Source organism: Peromyscus californicus, unplaced genomic scaffold (genome assembly GCF_007827085.1).
Source record: "Peromyscus californicus insignis strain IS unplaced genomic scaffold, ASM782708v3 Scaffold_4__1_contigs__length_199733344, whole genome shotgun sequence".
Classification (NCBI taxonomy): domain Eukaryota; kingdom Metazoa; phylum Chordata; class Mammalia; order Rodentia; family Cricetidae; genus Peromyscus; species Peromyscus californicus.
In genome coordinates, this window is record NW_026294562.1 from 44,803,777 (window position 1) to 44,820,842 (window position 17,066).

At 44.7% G+C, this 17,066-nt stretch overlaps 1 protein-coding gene across 1 annotated transcript in view; it reads left to right on the forward strand.

Annotated features, from left to right (window-relative positions):
• The window catches only part of Pcsk5 (proprotein convertase subtilisin/kexin type 5), a 456,194-nt gene that overhangs the window by 425,504 nt on the left and 13,624 nt on the right, over window positions 1-17,066 (forward strand). The window contains 4 exon segments of the mRNA XM_052762773.1: window positions 4,918-5,154; window positions 7,474-7,701; window positions 10,477-10,654; window positions 14,073-14,290. Coding sequence (XP_052618733.1) covers window positions 4,918-5,154; window positions 7,474-7,701; window positions 10,477-10,654; window positions 14,073-14,290 — 861 coding nt within the window.

Here is a 17,066-nt window from a genome sequence, read left to right on the forward strand (position 1 = left end):
TGAATTCCTTTGCATAAAAGTTTTACAGAGTGAGGGAGATTGATGGAATATTGGCTCTTGGTAGACTAGTCATCTTTGATAGAAAACTAACAAACAAACCAAAAACATTCTCACAATCCCAAAGAGAGGATCCTGAGGAGCCACTGGCTGGGGCCACTGTCTGAGAACCAAAAGAATCAATCTCCACCTTCAGTGAAACTCACCATTGGTTGGCCTATTGTTGAGGAAGTGGAGGGTGAGAGATATATATACTCCTTCCCTTGTGGACTCTGTAAGCTAAGACAAACAAGTGTTATTACAGATGTACTCAACTCTCACCTCAAAGGGCATAAGAGACATTTAATCTGAGGACAAATATGGATGACCATTGCCTAAGAGCATAGATTCAGGTTACCCTACATGCCATGTTCCAATGTGACAGGTTCATGATATTTTCCTAGTCAGAGCAAAAGGAAATCATGAATCAAGGCTCTTTCCAAAGCATTGGTGGTAACAACCAGTTAGGTGGGTCACAGCACAGTGAGGAAATCTCTGCTATGGGCTTCACATACCACCTGATGACAATTGTAGCTTTGGGGTTGGTAGAAGTTAATAGTCTGTTAAGTTTACACATTCCAAAAGAATTTACCTGACAGTCACAGGTTCAACACAGAGGTGGGCATTGAACCAAGATCATTTGATTCTGGATCTATACCATTCCAACATTCTACAATCCTAATCAGTCAGCTAGTCTTGTAGAATCTTCAACACAGCTGCTGCTTTTTTTTTTTTTTTTCAGAGAACTCCAGTTCATATATAGCATTATCCAGGGCACTGAGTTACAGATAAGATCCTCAAACCTACTCTGAGTTCAAGATCTTATAGGAGAGACTGATCTGTCTCAAATATAAAAACAACAATCACAGAAGGGATTAGAGAAAGAGTTATAAAGATAAGAGAGAAATGTGGATGGAGCAGTAGGTGCTTTCCACATGTTGGAAAGAGAGAACCAACTCCTGCAAATTGTCCTCTGACCTCCATACTTGCTCCATAGTGGGCACATCCCACATACATACACATACACATACACACATACATTTAATATAAATTTAAAAACTAAGTTGGGCAACTTTGAACTGAAGGATAATGCTATGGCTTGAACAGACCTTTCTCTTTGTAACAAGCTCCCAAGAAAAGGAGATCCAGTCCTATCCAAAGGATTCACTTAGTGTGATCTACAGGATTTCCCAAACCCATCCCCAAGAAGAGAAGGAACACAAAGTAACCAGCAATGCATTCTTCATGATGATTTAACATCTGTTCAAGATCTAGCCTATCAAAGAATGAAACAGCAACAAATCTAACAATTCACAAGCTTCCTGCCTTATGAAATCAAGTTTGGAGCACTTGATATGGTTTCAAAAATTGGTGAATACTTTCCAATCTATTTTTCTTTTAGAGTTTCATACATTGATTAGTGTGTACTTACATTTCTACTCCTCCCTCTTCCCCTTCCAACTCCTCCACTGTCCTCTCCTATTCACTCTCAAGTCCATGACCTCTTCTTCTAGAATTATTGTAAACTATATATACTACACATAATACTATATATAATATGTAGTCTATAACACACACACATATATTCTGCTGAGTCCATTTACTGTTGTTCTTATGTACATGTGTTTAGGACAGACTACATGGAATTGAATAATTTATCAGGGGCTCATCCCTTGAAAAGACTTATATATTCTCTCTCTCTTTCTCTCTCTGTCTCTCTGTCTCTCTCTGTCTCTCTCTGTCTCTCTCTCTCTGTCTCTCTCTCTCTCTCTCTCTCTCTCTCTCTCTTTCTCAAGCTGTTGCCTGTAGTTCTTCATATATGGGTGGGACGTTGTGAAATTTCCCCTGTCCATTTTCACATGTTGGATGGTGTTGTCAGTATGTAGGCCTTGTTTACACAACCATTTTGTTGAGATTTTGTGGGTATAGCCTCCCTGTCACATCTGGAAGACCCTTTATAGCAGCAGATATCCTGGTCCTCTGGCTCTTACACTTTTTCCACCCCTCTTTCTCAATGTTCTTGAGCCTTGGGTATAGGGGTTGTGCTATAGATGTACCAGTTGGGGTTGGGTACCCCATGATCTCTTATTCTCTGCATTTTGACCAGTTGTAGATTTCTACAGTATCTGATACAAAAAGAAACTTCTTTAAGAAGTGCAGTGAGAGCTACACTGATCTGTGAGGGTAGTCCTTAGAATGTAGTTAGAAAGCTGGACATAATGGTGCATGCCTTTAATCCCAGCTCTTGGGAGGCAGAGCAGATGGATCTCTGTGGGTTCGAGGTCAACCTGAGCTACATGGTAAGTTCCAGGACAGCCAGATGTACATAGTGAGACCTTGTCTCAAAAACAAAGAAACAAACAAAGAAAGAATGTAGTTAGAAATTATATTGGTTTAGGACATAACAGTAACAGGCTCTCCTCTAGGGTCTATAACCTCTCTAGCCACAGGTAGTTGTCTAGGTTTACCATACCAAGCATGAATTCCCTCCTATTGAACAGGCCTTAAGTCCAATTAGACAGCTATTGGTTACGCCCTTGGTTACCCCCAAGATAATAATGTCACTACTGCACATGGGGATATCTTGCTGGGCTGGTTGTTGTTGTGGTTCAGCTTTATGGTTGAATAAAACTATTGGTTGCTTTTCTCCCTTGGCAACTTGCACAAGACCTTCTGATACTATGATAGATAGTCCTCAAGGAGGAGGCTTCCGGATCAATTCCAGATTGTATCCTCCCAGTCATGAGTCGAAAATGTATGGTGTCTTCAGCAATAGGGTCTAACCTTCAAGTTCTGGGAGGCAACAATAGCCTCTTAGACAACCCTGACCAACAACTTGAAAAGGGATTTCCCTTGCCTGGGACTTCTGTTAGTCTATGGCTCTTGAGGGGAGAGTTACCCTTCAGTGTGCTTTAATTCCGTTCAAGCTACACATACCTACACACACACACACACACACACACACACACACACACACACACACAAAGAGAGAGAGAGAGAGAGAGAGAGAGAGAGAGAGAGAGAGAGAGAGAGAGAGAAAGAGACAGACAGACAGACAGACAGACAGAGAGACAGACAGAGACGGAAAGAGAAAGAATAATGGGTAGTAATAGACCCTCTTGCTGGGCGCTGGTGGAGCACGCCTTTAATTCCAGCACTCGGGAGGCAGAGGCAGGCGGATCTTTGTGAGTTCAAGGCCAGCCTGGTCTACAGAGCAAGATCCAGGAAAGGTGCAAAGCTACACAGAGAAACCCTGTCTCGAAGAAAAAAAAATAGACCCTCTTATTATTGTGTGTATAGTGTCTATGTAAAGTAAAGCTTATAAAATAATGTTTCCATATGGCTTTTTCAAACATCCTTAGTGGCATTTATATTTGCTCCTCCTTCTCTTTCTCTGAATTGCCTTCCCCCACTCTCTCTATCCCTCCCACAAGTTCAGACCCCCACCCCCATTTTCCCCTTCATAGCACCTGTGTCCTTCCGGTCCCTTCTCTAGAGCCCCTTGTCCCCTATACCATCATGACTCTGTCTAACCTTCCTGGCTTCTGCAGCTCCTCTGGGTCACATACTGAAGTCTAAAGATTCAGAAAAAGGACCATGAATACGAAAGAACATGCGGCATCTGTCTTTCTGTGTCTGGTTTCTCTCGCTCAGTAGAATAGTTTCTGGTTTTATCCATTTACCTGCAAATTTCATAATTTAATTTCTTTTCTTTGCATCTCAATAGTATTCCAGTGTGTATATGTATCATGTTTTCATTATCTGTTCATCAGTTGATGGACATTTAGGCTGTTTCCATGTCCTAGCTATTGTGAATAGAACAGCAGCGAACCTGGCTGAGCAAGAACCTGTAGAGTAGGAGAGTGACTCCTTTGGCCATATGCCGAGGAGTGGTATGGCTGGATCATACAGTGGGATCTGCTTTTAGCTTTTTGAGAATTCTCTACATTGATTTTCATAGAGGCTGTACCCTTTCCATCCTTCCCCCATGTCTTCGCCATCATTTGCTGTCAGTTGTTTTCTTGATCTTAGATGAAATCTCCAAGTAATCTTAGTTTGCATCTCCCTAGTGACCAAGGATGTTGAAGAGTTTAAAGGTATTTCTTAGCCATTTTTAGTTCTTCTTTTGAGAATTCTCTGTTCAGATCTATAGCCCATTTTCTTAATTGGGTCTTTTGTTTTCTTGATTTTTTTTTTTAATTTTTTTTAGCTCTTAGAATGTTCTGGATATTCATCTTCTGTCAAATGCACAACTGTCAAAGATTCTCTCCTAGTCTGTGGACTTCCTCCTCATTCAGCTGACTGTTTCCTCTGGCATACAGAAGCATTTGAGTTTTATGAGGTCCCACTTGTCAGTTGTCAGCCTTAATTGCTGGGCAAGTGAATTCCTCTTCAGAAAGTCCTTTCCTGAGCCAACATATTGTACAGTACAGCCAGTTTTCTTCTAGCAGCTCCAGTATTCCTGGTTTCACATGGAAGTCTTTGGTCCATGTAGAGTTGATTTGTGTGCACGGTGATAGGAATGGGTCTAGTTTCATTTTTCTATATGTGGACATTCATTTCTCCCAGACCTTTGAGCAATGCCTCCAGCATCCCCACCATCACTGTTTCCCACAGCAATGAAACTCTTTGCACCTGAAAGGTACAGGCCACATCAGCACACAAATCTAAGATCACATAATCAGGCCACCATGTGTGGCCTTCCCTCCCAAGGCAGAGATTGTTAAATATTGGGAATGCACCCTGGCTGGATAGGGAGGGGCAAATGTTATCCTAGGTCAAGAAGCTTAGAGAGCCGAGAAATGGGCTAGCCCACCACAAGGGTGATGAATTCTTCTTACCAATCCCTGGAGATAACCTGCTACTTCCTCATTTCCTCAGAGTGCAGTCCTGGCTTCTTCCTGTATGATGACGCATGCCATGAGTCCTGTCCCAAACACTTCTATCCTGACTTGCGCCAGTGTGTCTCCTGCCATGAAAACTGTTTGGAGTGCAGTGGTCCCAAGCAGGATGACTGCAAGGTCTGTGCTGATACTTCCAAGGTTCTCTACAATGGGCTGTGTTTGGATATGTGCCCTGAGGGAACTTACAAAGAAGAAGAGAATGATGAATGCAAAGGTAAGGATTTCTGGGCTGCATGACTGAGCAAAGAAGTCTGGGAAGCCTATCCACACAAAGCATGCTCTAGGGCCACCACAGTACCCAGCCACAGCTCTCAGGACACCCTTAACCTTCCTCCTGCTCAAGAAAGCCAAGTTTGAATGAGAGTTTGTTGTTGTTGTTTTTTTTTGGGGGGAAGACGGGGTTTCTCTGTGTCCTGGCTGTCCAGGAACTTGCTCTATAGACCAGGGTGGCCTCAAACTCACAGAAATCTGCTGGCCTCTGCCCCCCATCAAGTTCTGGAATTAAAGATGTGTGCTACCACAGCCCCAGCAAGAGTTCATTTTTAAAATGCATCATTCATTCATAAACTTTGAGTATGTGAATCCAGCTAGTTACAGATCATATGGCCCTACTAGTTAGTGGCACATGCTCATCGAAAAAGAGTCTCTATGTAAAGGTTTCCAAGAGCTGATGAGCTTTGAAAGGGTATTCTAAGCTGATGTTTCTCCTTGAGGATTCAAGTCACCAATGAGTCCATACACTTAAAACATCTCATGGAAGACTTCTCCTGCCTTTCATCTCTCTTCCCTCTCTCCTCTCCTCATGACTGTCCTCCTTCCCTTCAGCTCTTCCTATCCCAAGTCCTCCTTCATCTCCCGTTTGGAGCGTCTGTCACTACACAACCCAGGAGGGAACTGCTGGAACTGGGGAGCAATACAGTAGTCAAGCCCTTGCCCATCCTGTCCCAGATCCTGCATGGAACCTTTAGGACTGCACGAAACAATACACAAGAAAGGAGAGAGTGTCTGCAGCTCCTTGGCCCCCTTAGTTTTCAACTGGACATTGATCTTCCTTAATCTCTTTTTAATAGCCAGGAAACAGAAAAGTAAGTTGTCCATTATGAGAACACTTCTCAAAGGAAGAAAGGAAAGCATACTAGGAGACAAGCTTTTCTAAAGCCCTGCAGTGGCTTTCCACCTTTCCTGAGCCCCTGGGGCTGAACTGGCAAGAGCATTTGTTAAGGGTCTCGATTCTTATCCTGGTCTGTCTCCTATAACATTCAGATGGAATCTTGCTGTGCTACATAAACTGGCTGTCAACTAGCCAACTTCTTGCCCAGTCTCCCAAGTGCTGTGCTTACAAGTGTGTGCCACCATACCTGGCTGATTCTATTCTCTTCTAGATGAGTGACTTAGCATCTTTGGTACCAATCCCATGATGCAAAGAGAATGCGATATAATAGTAATAGTAAAGCCATGCGTCTATCCATCTGGGGAAGCTGAGGCAGGGAAGGCCTTCTGTGTGCTGCTTGCTGCTCCAGGCCTGGAGAGCAGGACAGACAGAAGGCCTGACCTCATAGAGCTCATGTTCTCTTCAGAAAAAGAAGATGCTAAGGACAGCAAGTCAGGAGAAAAGTGAGACAGCAAAGGGAGGGTAGAAAGAGGAACAAGAAGGAATTGAAATTTAAGAGATGTTCTGGAAGATACCAAGAAGGGGAGGGAGCAATAACTGTAGGAAGAAGCCTGCACATGTCTGCAAAAATAGGATTCCAAGTAGAGGGTGTGATGAGTACTGGAACCTCTAATAGTAAACTGTTCTTCATTGATTGTCTAACACATCTGCCAAGCAACTGCCTGTCATATGCATGCCCTCTCACATCAGCAATGTGCATTCGTAATGAGCACCAAAGAGGCCTTTGCTGTTGGGCAATTATAATACATTCTAACAACTGCTTTACTAGTGAACAGCTAGAGATATTCTAGGAGATGAGGGAAAGACCATGGCAATGGGGACTATGATGGTGAAAAGGCCACATACTGGTATGTGACCTTGCTCATAGTATTGGGCGACCCTGTTCCCATACCCTTGGCACAAAGCCCTAGAAGTCTCCAGGAGAAAGGAATTCATTTCCTAAAGGGGTGTCCCTGACTTGAGGTTGGAGTTTTCCTGTGTCCTGCTCAGTTCGCAGCCACTCAGACCCAAGTAAACACACAGAGGCTTATATTAATTAAAACTACTCGGCCATTAGCTCGGGCTTCCTACTGACTAGTTCTTACACTTAAACTCAGCCCATTTCTGTTAATCTATATGTTGCCACATTTTCCGTGGCTTTACCTGTGTGCCATTTACATGCTGCTCCCTGGACAGCAGGCTTGTGGTCTCGAGACTCAGCCTTCCTCTTCCCAGAATTCTCCTTGTCTACTTATCCCACCTATACTTCCTGCCTGGCTACTGGTTAATCCGTGTTTTATTAAACCAGTGTACAAAAGCATTGTCCCACAGCACTGACTTAACCATCTCTCACCACCCTCTTCTTGGCTGCCATACCTGCAGATTGCCCTGAGTTCTGTTTATCCTGCTCATCAGCTTGGACCTGCCAGACCTGTCAGGAGGGCCTGACAAAAGTGCATGAGGTCTGCACAGCACCCAAGGAGTGTGCGGCCGTAGAGTACTGGGATGAAGGCGCTCACAGGTGCCAGCCATGTCACAGGAAGTGCTCCCGCTGCTCAGGGCCTGCCGAGGACCAGTGCTACACCTGCCCTGGAGAGGCTCTTCTTCTTAGTGAGTTATAGTACAAGTCCAAGGCCAGCCGTGATGTCTCTCTCTGTGTGTGTATGAGCCTGCGGGGGATGATGCCTGATGCCCAGTGGCTGTTAACTTTTTTCTGTCCTTTTTTATTTTTCCTTATATTTCATTAACATTGTTCATACCTACAGAAAACAGACAAGATGGGATGGTCCAAGGAACACACTGCCCTTTGCCCGCTTGTCCCACTACTAACCATCATCCCTGCTCCCTGTGTGCATGCATTTGCTAATTCACAATCTATCTTTTTTCTCAAACATTGAAAGATAAGCTAGACACATTTCAGTCCCTTTCCCATGAACATTTTGCTCTATGTTTCCTAGCACAGGGACAATTTCTTCATAACACAGGACATTGTCAGTACTAATAAATTCACATTGATACAATGAGCGATGGCTCAGTGATTTAGAACACTTGTTGCTCTTGCAGAAGATTCAAGTTTGATTCCCAGCACCCATAGTGGCTCACAATCATTGAAACTCCACTTCCAGGGCATCTGATGCCCTCTTCTGACCTCTGTGGGTTCAGACACACATGTGGTACACATACAAATAGGCAGACAAAACATTAATACACATAAAATAAAATAAATAAGTCTAAAATTTTTAAAATATACTGTTAATATTAAATGGTCCCAGCTCCCCTTCAGGACAGGGTTTAGGATAAGGTCTACATGCATTTACCTTTCATATCTTATAGCCTCCTTCAGGCTGGAACACAGCTTGTCTCTGTACTTTATGCTGTAGACATGATAAAAGAATTCAGTCCCTGTTCTTCCTTTTGAGTTGGCAAGAGGCTGCCTCATGACTAGAAGGGGGCTGTGCTTTCTCAGCCAAAAGAGGCAGCTTGTATCGTTGAGAGCCATGTCTGGAGTAGTGTGATATCCACCTGCTTCTCATCAGTAGTAGTCGTGTAGATCCTCTCCTCAAGATAATTCAGTTTCTCCATTGACTTCCTAGTAACGAGTAGCCTGTGCCCAGACACCCTAATCATGTAGCCAGTCCACTCTTGTCATAGTTGCCTCTTGATTAGTATTTGTTGGTTAATTAATCATTTTGTCTAGGTGTGGTGGCACATGCCTATAATCCTACTACTGGAGAGGTTGAGACGGGAGGATCTTAGGTTCAAAGCCAGTGTGGACTACATATGGCAAGACCCTGTTTCCAAAAAGTGAAAAGGCAGGACATAGAGGCATATACCTGTAATCCCAGCATTGTGAGGTGAAGACAGGAAGATCAGGAATACAAGACTAGTCTTAGCATTTTTCATTTGTTTGTTTGTTTTTTAAGACAGGGTGTCTCTGTGAAACAGTCCTGGCTATCCTGGAACTCACTCTGTAGACCAGGCTGGCCTCAAACTCACAGAGATATGCCTGCCTCTACCTCCCCAGTGCTGGGATTAAAGGCATGCGCCACCACCGCCCAGCTATCTTAGCTTTATAAGAAGTTTGAGGCCAGTCTACATGAGACACCGTCTCAAAGATAATCAATCAATCAATTGATTGATTAATTAAAAAGAGATGAATACATGGAAGCCCAGAAAATATCAGCATTGTTCTTCCAGTCAGCAGAATAGAGCTCAGAGGGAGATAATCACAGTACAAAATAGGTGACCAGCCTCCCCCTCCTGATGAGATATCATCAACAAGGGCATTGGAACCCCCCTGCTACATATAGGGTCACCCGTCCTCAATACCATGCTGGCCTCTCACAATAGGCAACACTTGGAAACACCGTCTTCTTTGCCCATTTTAGGTTGATAAACTTCCTTTCTCGAAGTTATTCCTCATAAAAATAGCCCTTCCGACTGGATCTCTCACACAATCTCACCCATTAGAACATTCTCTTCTAGTAATGACCAATCTGGGGTCACTTCAGATACCTTCTTACAGAGAGAAAGCCATCTCATTAGTGAAGGTCTTCCCTTAATCTGGAAATGTAAAAGAATTTAGAGTTAAGCCTTGATACAGAGTCTGCTCCCAAAGGCAGGGGCAAGGGATTTGTCCTGGCCTGATCCTCTCACACTAGACCCTTCCTGCCCCACACCACCAGAAACAGGCTATTTATAAACAAGATAGTTTTTGGAAGACTGTGATAGACTAATTATGTTCTTCCTAAAGATGTCACAACTTAATCTCTCAATCTTGCAGGTATATATTTTATACGGTAAAGGGGACTTTGTAGATGTGCTTAATGAAAGATCTTGGCATGGGACTATTATCCTGACATAAACAGATGAGACCAACATAATCACAAGGGTCTGATGAGAGCAGAATTAGAAGTAGGTGTATGTTGATGGGATCAGAGGGGCAGAGAGGATACCACCCTCGAGCGAAGGGGCTCCTGAGCTCATGAACACAAATGCCCTCCAAAAGTGAACAGGGGAGAAACAGGTCCCCCATCTGCCTCTAAAAGGAATGCAGCTCTGTACACACATTTTAGATTTCTGGCCTCTGTAGTAGTGAGATGATCAGTTCCTGTCTTAAAGCCACAAAGTTAGTGGTCAGTGTTATAGCAACGATAGAAAACTAGAGCAGAGGACCCCAACAACCATCAGCTGCCATAGCCCCCAGCCTGCACTTTCCATTCTGCCTACTGTGGCCTGTCCATGCCACCCCTGTCTCCACTGATGTCAATCAGCCCATGGGACCTCATCTCACTGTTCATGCAATGCCTCCTTGCCCAAAGAGGGGATGTGTGGGAGCCACAGGTCAGGCTTTCTATCAAGACACACTCTTTCCTTCTTCCACAGACACGACCTGTGTGAAAAGCTGCCCAGAAGGATACCACACTGACAAGGACAGCCGCCGGTGTGTGCTCTGCCACAGCTCCTGCAGGACCTGTGAAGGACCACACAGCATGCAGTGCCGCTCCTGCCGACCTGGTTGGTTCCAGCTGGGCAAAGAGTGCTTGCTGCATTGCAGGGACGGGTAAGGACCACCTCATCCTGCTGCCACTCCAGATGGCAAGCCGTTTGCCTGTGAGGAAAGGAGGGCTCAGAATAAGGAGAGCCACAGTAAAGCCTCCCTGCTAGCAGGGAGCACATATGAGCCAGGCCACAGTGAAGGACGAGAAAAGGGAGAAACAGTGTGTTCCCGTGAGAGAACACACTAAGCCAGATGGTCCCATCAGACCAAGTGATTAACCATCCTCAGGACCTGGCCTCACTGACAATCCACAGATATGTGCAGTTGCAATGCAGAGTGGTCCTTCCTCCTCTCAGAATGACCCACATGCGTTAGTAGAGGTTCTTTTTCTTCAGTTTTGGGACATGATATGATTCAGGGTTAATATGAAAGCCTAAGCAGTACAGGTAGGACTCTGATCGCACAAAGGGAACAATTTCAGTTACCCTCTCCATTTGCACCCCCATGGACTCTGCAACCTGACAGACCTCCACAAATGTCCCAACCTCCACAATCTACTTTGGTTCTAAAGGCAACCTTGACGCTGATATAAAGTGCTAAAATAAAGGCAGTTTGTGAATAAGAACTTGGCTATTTTTCTGCTAAGAACAACTGCTGGTGTGTATATCAGGGCTGGTCACAGACCCTCTGGGAAGAAAGTTTGACTGGGCCATGCCCTCCCCAGCATTTCACAACCCCACCCACTCTTTCCCAATCAGTAACCCAGGACCCTGAGAGGTTCCAGATCCAAACTGAAGGACCTCCCCTGGATGCTTTCACCCCAATGAACACCTTTCTTCGGCCCTAAGTGATGTCTGCATGCTTCATTTACTTCCTATATATTGGCTCATGTTTCTGCATATCTCATTCATTCACTCACATAGTCCACACAGGTTAGTGTAAGAGCACCTTGTGTGTCTGGATTAGCTGAGTTAAAGTCCATACTTTAGACTCCAAAGGCTTGTCCTTTTCCTGGTATCTTCTCATGAAAAAAGGAAATTCAGTTCCTGGAAGAAAAAACGTCTCTTGTTTTTCATGTGTGCTACCAACTCTTCAGTGATTTATGCAAGTACTAGTCATATGCATTAGTGATGACATGATCCTGCCAGGCAAGGATCATGGAGAGGCAGACTGAGCCACACCACCTCTGGCCATGTCCTTAAGACCTTGATCTGATTTGGAAGGTATCTGTCCACCTGCAGCAAGCACACTGCTGTGTTTCATTGGGGATTGACAGATGAGGTTTTACATACCATCTCCCATTTGACCTTAAGCACGTTCTCTAAATGTTCTAAGTCATGTTTTTGGATCTATAATATTTGGGATGACAATATAAACTCAGAAGGTATGCTGTGAGGATTCAAAAATCCACAACTAATACAAATACACACTATTTATAGAGTTCCGGTCACCAGTATAACAACTTTCTAGTGTTCGATTGAAGCACTAGTAACAGCCCCAAGTTACAAGTAAGGAATATGAGGCACAGAGAGAGTGAGTGACCCACCCGAGGGCACACAGCTCATTAGGCGGTACTGCCGGGATTTGAAACCACACTTGTTCCAGAGCCTAAGTTCCTAACCATCACATTCTGCTCTCTCATTTTCATGGTCAATGGGATGAAATGTTTCTGAAGTCCCTAGGGCATCACTGGGCATACAGCAGAGCTTAATGAATGGTCCTTATCGTTAGCATATTGACTCTCCAAAAGTCTTTCAAAAGGGATTTACATCTATTTATAAAGACCAGCATCAATCACATGACCTCATATTTCAAAATGTTTCTAAATTGAGAAATCAGAAGATCCATTCAGAGGTACATTTTAAATTGTCTTTCGAGCTGGGTGTAGTGGCACAGGCTTGAAGTCATTGCCATGGTCCTGCTGCAGCCTGGGGTCAGGTCCTGAGGTGGGGAAGGGGCACAGGTGAGAAGAAATGACTTGTCCAACCACCAGATGAATTTCACACAAGTGGCCAGCCCCAAATAGCTTCAGCTGTCTTTATTTATGCATCAAAAACAAACATGTTTTTCCATATCAACAAACAAATTTTTCCCGTCCTCCAACATCAACCTCCAGCAAAACCAAATATGTTTTTTTCCCAACTTTTACATCAAAACATCTTTAAACCAAAAACAACACTTATCATTTTGATAGCTTGGCCAAATATTGAGCCAGGTACATCCTGTCTTTATAGAACTAAAAGGTGATTGACATAAGCACACATTTTCAAGGGCAACAACCTTGTTCAAAACATATTATAGAAATAGGGATGATCTGCCTCCGATCCTGTCAGCTCTGAATCAGAACAGCTCCCAGGTCAGAAGTGACAGCTGGCATCCCCAGATAAGAAACCTGAGAAGAACCAGCTCCCAAAGAATTTTAGGGGAAAACTATCCAAGAAAAAAACGGGGTTTCCAGGAATGATCACATCTGTCCCATGTATGATTGACAAAATGACACTAAAACCACCAAGAGAATCATCAGTATTACAAGAAAGAAGAGGGCATGTAGGCTTCGGGGTCCTAGCAGTATACTCGGCAATGTCCTGAAGTCCACTGGTCCTTGCCCAGTGAGATTGTCCCCATGGGCTCATCTGGAAACTCACTGGACAAGCACTCATATACTGGTCCAAAACTGGGCTGTACGGCTCCAAACAAGTCCTATAGCATTCGAAAGGCTGAGGCAAGATATTTGCTATGAAATTTGATGCCAGCCTGGACTATAACAAAAGTTCAAGTCCAGTCTAACTATACATTAGTTAGAGATTCGGTATATTCAAAATGATGGTAGTGATGATGATGATGATGGTGATGATGATGATGATGATGATGATGATGATGATGATGAAAGGAAAGGAAAGCTCCTCCACCCAGGGTGTGACTCACAGGTAGTAGAAGTGATGGAAGAGAACTTTTGGGCCACCACTGTGTGTGACTTTGGCCTTATAGGTGCTTCCAGCTCCATGTTCACAGACAGCCAGGGTTGGGAGGGCTGTAACCCTCAGTGTACAGGGAAGAGAACCCATACTCACTAGCTTCGTTAGCATTTCAGCAATGATTCCATGAGGAACGTTGAGTGAAGAGACTGAAGAGGCCAGGCCAGTGAGTGAACCCTGTCTGACACAGCCCTTAGTACAGCAGAGCCCATTCATCCCTCCATATCCTTGGCTTCCATACTTGGAACTATTCAAAAACAGTGCATCTGCTGCTGAACACATGGGGGTTTTCCTTATCATTATTTCTGAGCCAATATAGCATAACAACTATTCCTGTAGCGTTTATACTGCACTGAGAGAGAATTTAAATCATAAAGGAGGAGGTAGAGTTAATGTACAGATACTGTGCCATTTTATATATGGGACGTGTGCGTATCTGGTCCAGCTGCCAATCCCCTCAGATACTGAGGACATCGGTATCGATCTTCGCTCCCTCTTGGTTTCAGATACTATGGAGAAAGCACCAGTGGTCGGTGTGAGAAGTGTGACAAGAGCTGCAAGGCATGCCGGGGCCCACGGCCCACAGACTGCCAGTCTTGCGATAAGTTCTTCTTTCTTCTACGCTCCAAGGGACAGTGTCACCGCACCTGCCCAGAGCACTACTACGCAGATGAACACGCACAGACCTGTGAGAGGTGCCACCCAACTTGCGACAAATGTGAAGGTGAGAATATGCCAGTGTTTTGCAAATGAATATGGAAATTTGAGAGATTTTCCTTCCTGTTCTGCCCCTCTCTCCCTCTTACCATATTAGGGGGTTGCCCCCATTTCCCAAACTTTTCCTCGGGCCTCTCCAGCATTAGCACACTCTCTCCACTCTCAGCTCCTACAACAGCCTTGCTGCCTTTCAGGTTTCCTGTCTGTCAAGGCCGATACAGGGATCATTGTTCTATTCCTACTCCCAACTTCCTTCTCCACCTGTATGATCTCATCACTGTGGAAAATCCCTGAGAGAAACAGCTTAAGGGGAGAAGGGTTTGTTCCAGCTAACGGCTGCAGAGGCTTCAGTCTGCAATCAGCTCGCTGTGCTGCTAAGGGCTTGTGATGAGGCAGAACATCTTGGCAGCAGGATCAGTCGTAGAGTAGAGAAGATCAGCTCCTGGCAGACAGGAAACGGAGATGAGGAAGGGGAAGAAAAGCAGACACATACTTCCAGGGCAAGTCCCAAGTGCCCTACTTCCTCCAACTGACCCTGCTTTGCACCATCTCCAATGAGTGTCATTAGATTATGAATCCATCACGAGATCCATTCACTGATTAAGTCAAGATCTAATTGCCTCCCCAGAGTCTGTCCTTGGGCAACCAAGCTCCCAGTAGTGAGCCTGCTGGTGGGGACATTTCATGTTCAAATTATAACAACACTGATAGCACCTGTCTGGGGAAATCAGTTTATGTTCATCAGTTTAAAAACTCCCTTTAATCCCAGCACTCAGGAAGCAGAGCCAGGCGGATCTCTGTGAGTTCGAGGCCAGCCTGGTCTACAGAGCGAGATCTAGGACAGGCACCAAAACTACACAGAGAAACCCTGTCTCAAAAAAAAAAAAAATCCCTAAGGCATCTGCCTCAAGTTCTCCCAAGCTCCAGCGTTGTTCTCCTGATGTCTGTTCGTGTCAGAGATCATAAAATCAACGTCAGTGGGACCATCATTCAACCACTGCTCAGGGCAGCACTTGGATGGTATCCCTGATTCTACCCTGTCCCTGACCTACTGAACACACCTACCTACAACACAGCTGCATTTCAAGACCTGTGGACCCTGTCCTAAGTATCCCTTGCATTAGATGTCCTTCTGGAGATGTCCAGAATCCTCTATCAGGCTTTTTGAAGCCGCTGGCGTGTCCCTGGGGCCCTCTGCCCCTCCCCCACATCCCCCGTGTCCCCACAGCCTGGCTTTCTCAGTCTTTCTAGATACATTTCATTTTTAACAGACCTTAGGATGTTGTTTGGCATCATGTTAATTTTATCCTAAGTTTAACAAAATAAGGACATTTCATGCAGGTATAGAACAAACATGTTTCTTTGTTTCCCCTCCATATGCTGCTATCCTGCCTGTGTAGAGATGTAGCCCAGGTTTAAACACATGTCCTTAAACACACGATGCTTGTGCGTCATCCTCTTCAGCGTTTGCCTACCCAGCCAGCTTCCATTTTTAAAGGTGATTGCTGGAGAGGGGTGAGGCAAGGATAGAATAGATTTTATGATTGGACTGGGGGGGATGGGAATCAAGTGGGGAAGGGGAGAGGAGATAGGGTTGAGGGATGGGATGTGGGAAGAGACCTCTGGGATTGAGGGGCATTTGAGGGCTGGTATGAAAACCTAGTGCAGTGGAAACTGCAGACGAAATTCTCAACAGTCTTAGTAAATAAGAAACACAGCCAGGCGGTGGTGGTGCATGACTTTAATCCCAGCACTCGGGTGGCAGAGGCAGGCAGATCTTTGTGAGTTCAAGGCCGGCCAGGTCTACAGAGCGAGATCCAGGAAAGGCACAAAGCTACACAGAGAAATCCTGTCTCGAAAAAAAAAGAAGAAAGAGAGAAAGAAAGGAAACATGGAGCCAAATACAGAGATAAATAGCCAAAGAGATCAGAGAGTCACAACTACCGTATCTTACCACCTCGCCGCTGTCACTTCCCCAAAGAGAGAGCTTCTTCCTGTCTGACTTGTCTTTTTATTGCCTTTCTGTTCTGCCTTCTCATTGGCTCTAAACCCAACCACATGACTTCCTTGTCACTGCCTGTCTATACAAACCTCCAAGTCTCTATGGTTGGTACTGGGATTAAAGGTTCGGGTCACCATGCTTGGCTGTGTCCTTGAACACACAGAGACTCTGCCTGTCATGTGATTGGATTAAGGGCATGTGCTACCACTGCCTGACTCTGCTTATGGCTTGCTTTGACCTCTGATCTCCAGGCAACTTTATTTATTAACATACAAATAAAATCACATTTCAGCACAAATAAAATATCACCTTAGGAAACCTCCTAAAATATATAAAGGTGATCCTAATAAAGTCTCCTAATAATGGGGGAGATGAAGTCCCAACCCACAGAAATCCCCAAACAACTCAAACTGTTGCCAAGACAATGGGTTGCCAACCACCTGACAGCCAGATCCTGGTGCCAAGGATGTCACACTCATAACTCATTGAACATGGAGAAGTTGAGCGGATCCCTACATAGAACCTTCACCTTTACATCCTAACATCTTCAGTGTAGGTAGGTACTCTGCAGGCTACCAAAAGAGAAACGTGAACACCAACCCAGTCACAAAACCTTTGACCTACAATCTGTCCTGCCTGGAAGATATACTAGGGCAGTGTGGCACAGAACTTGTGGGAGTGGTCAACCAATGTTTGACTTGACTTAAGGCCCATTCCATGAGAGAGAACCTCTATCTGACACTGCTTGGGTGACCAAGAACCAGATACAGGTATCACAGAG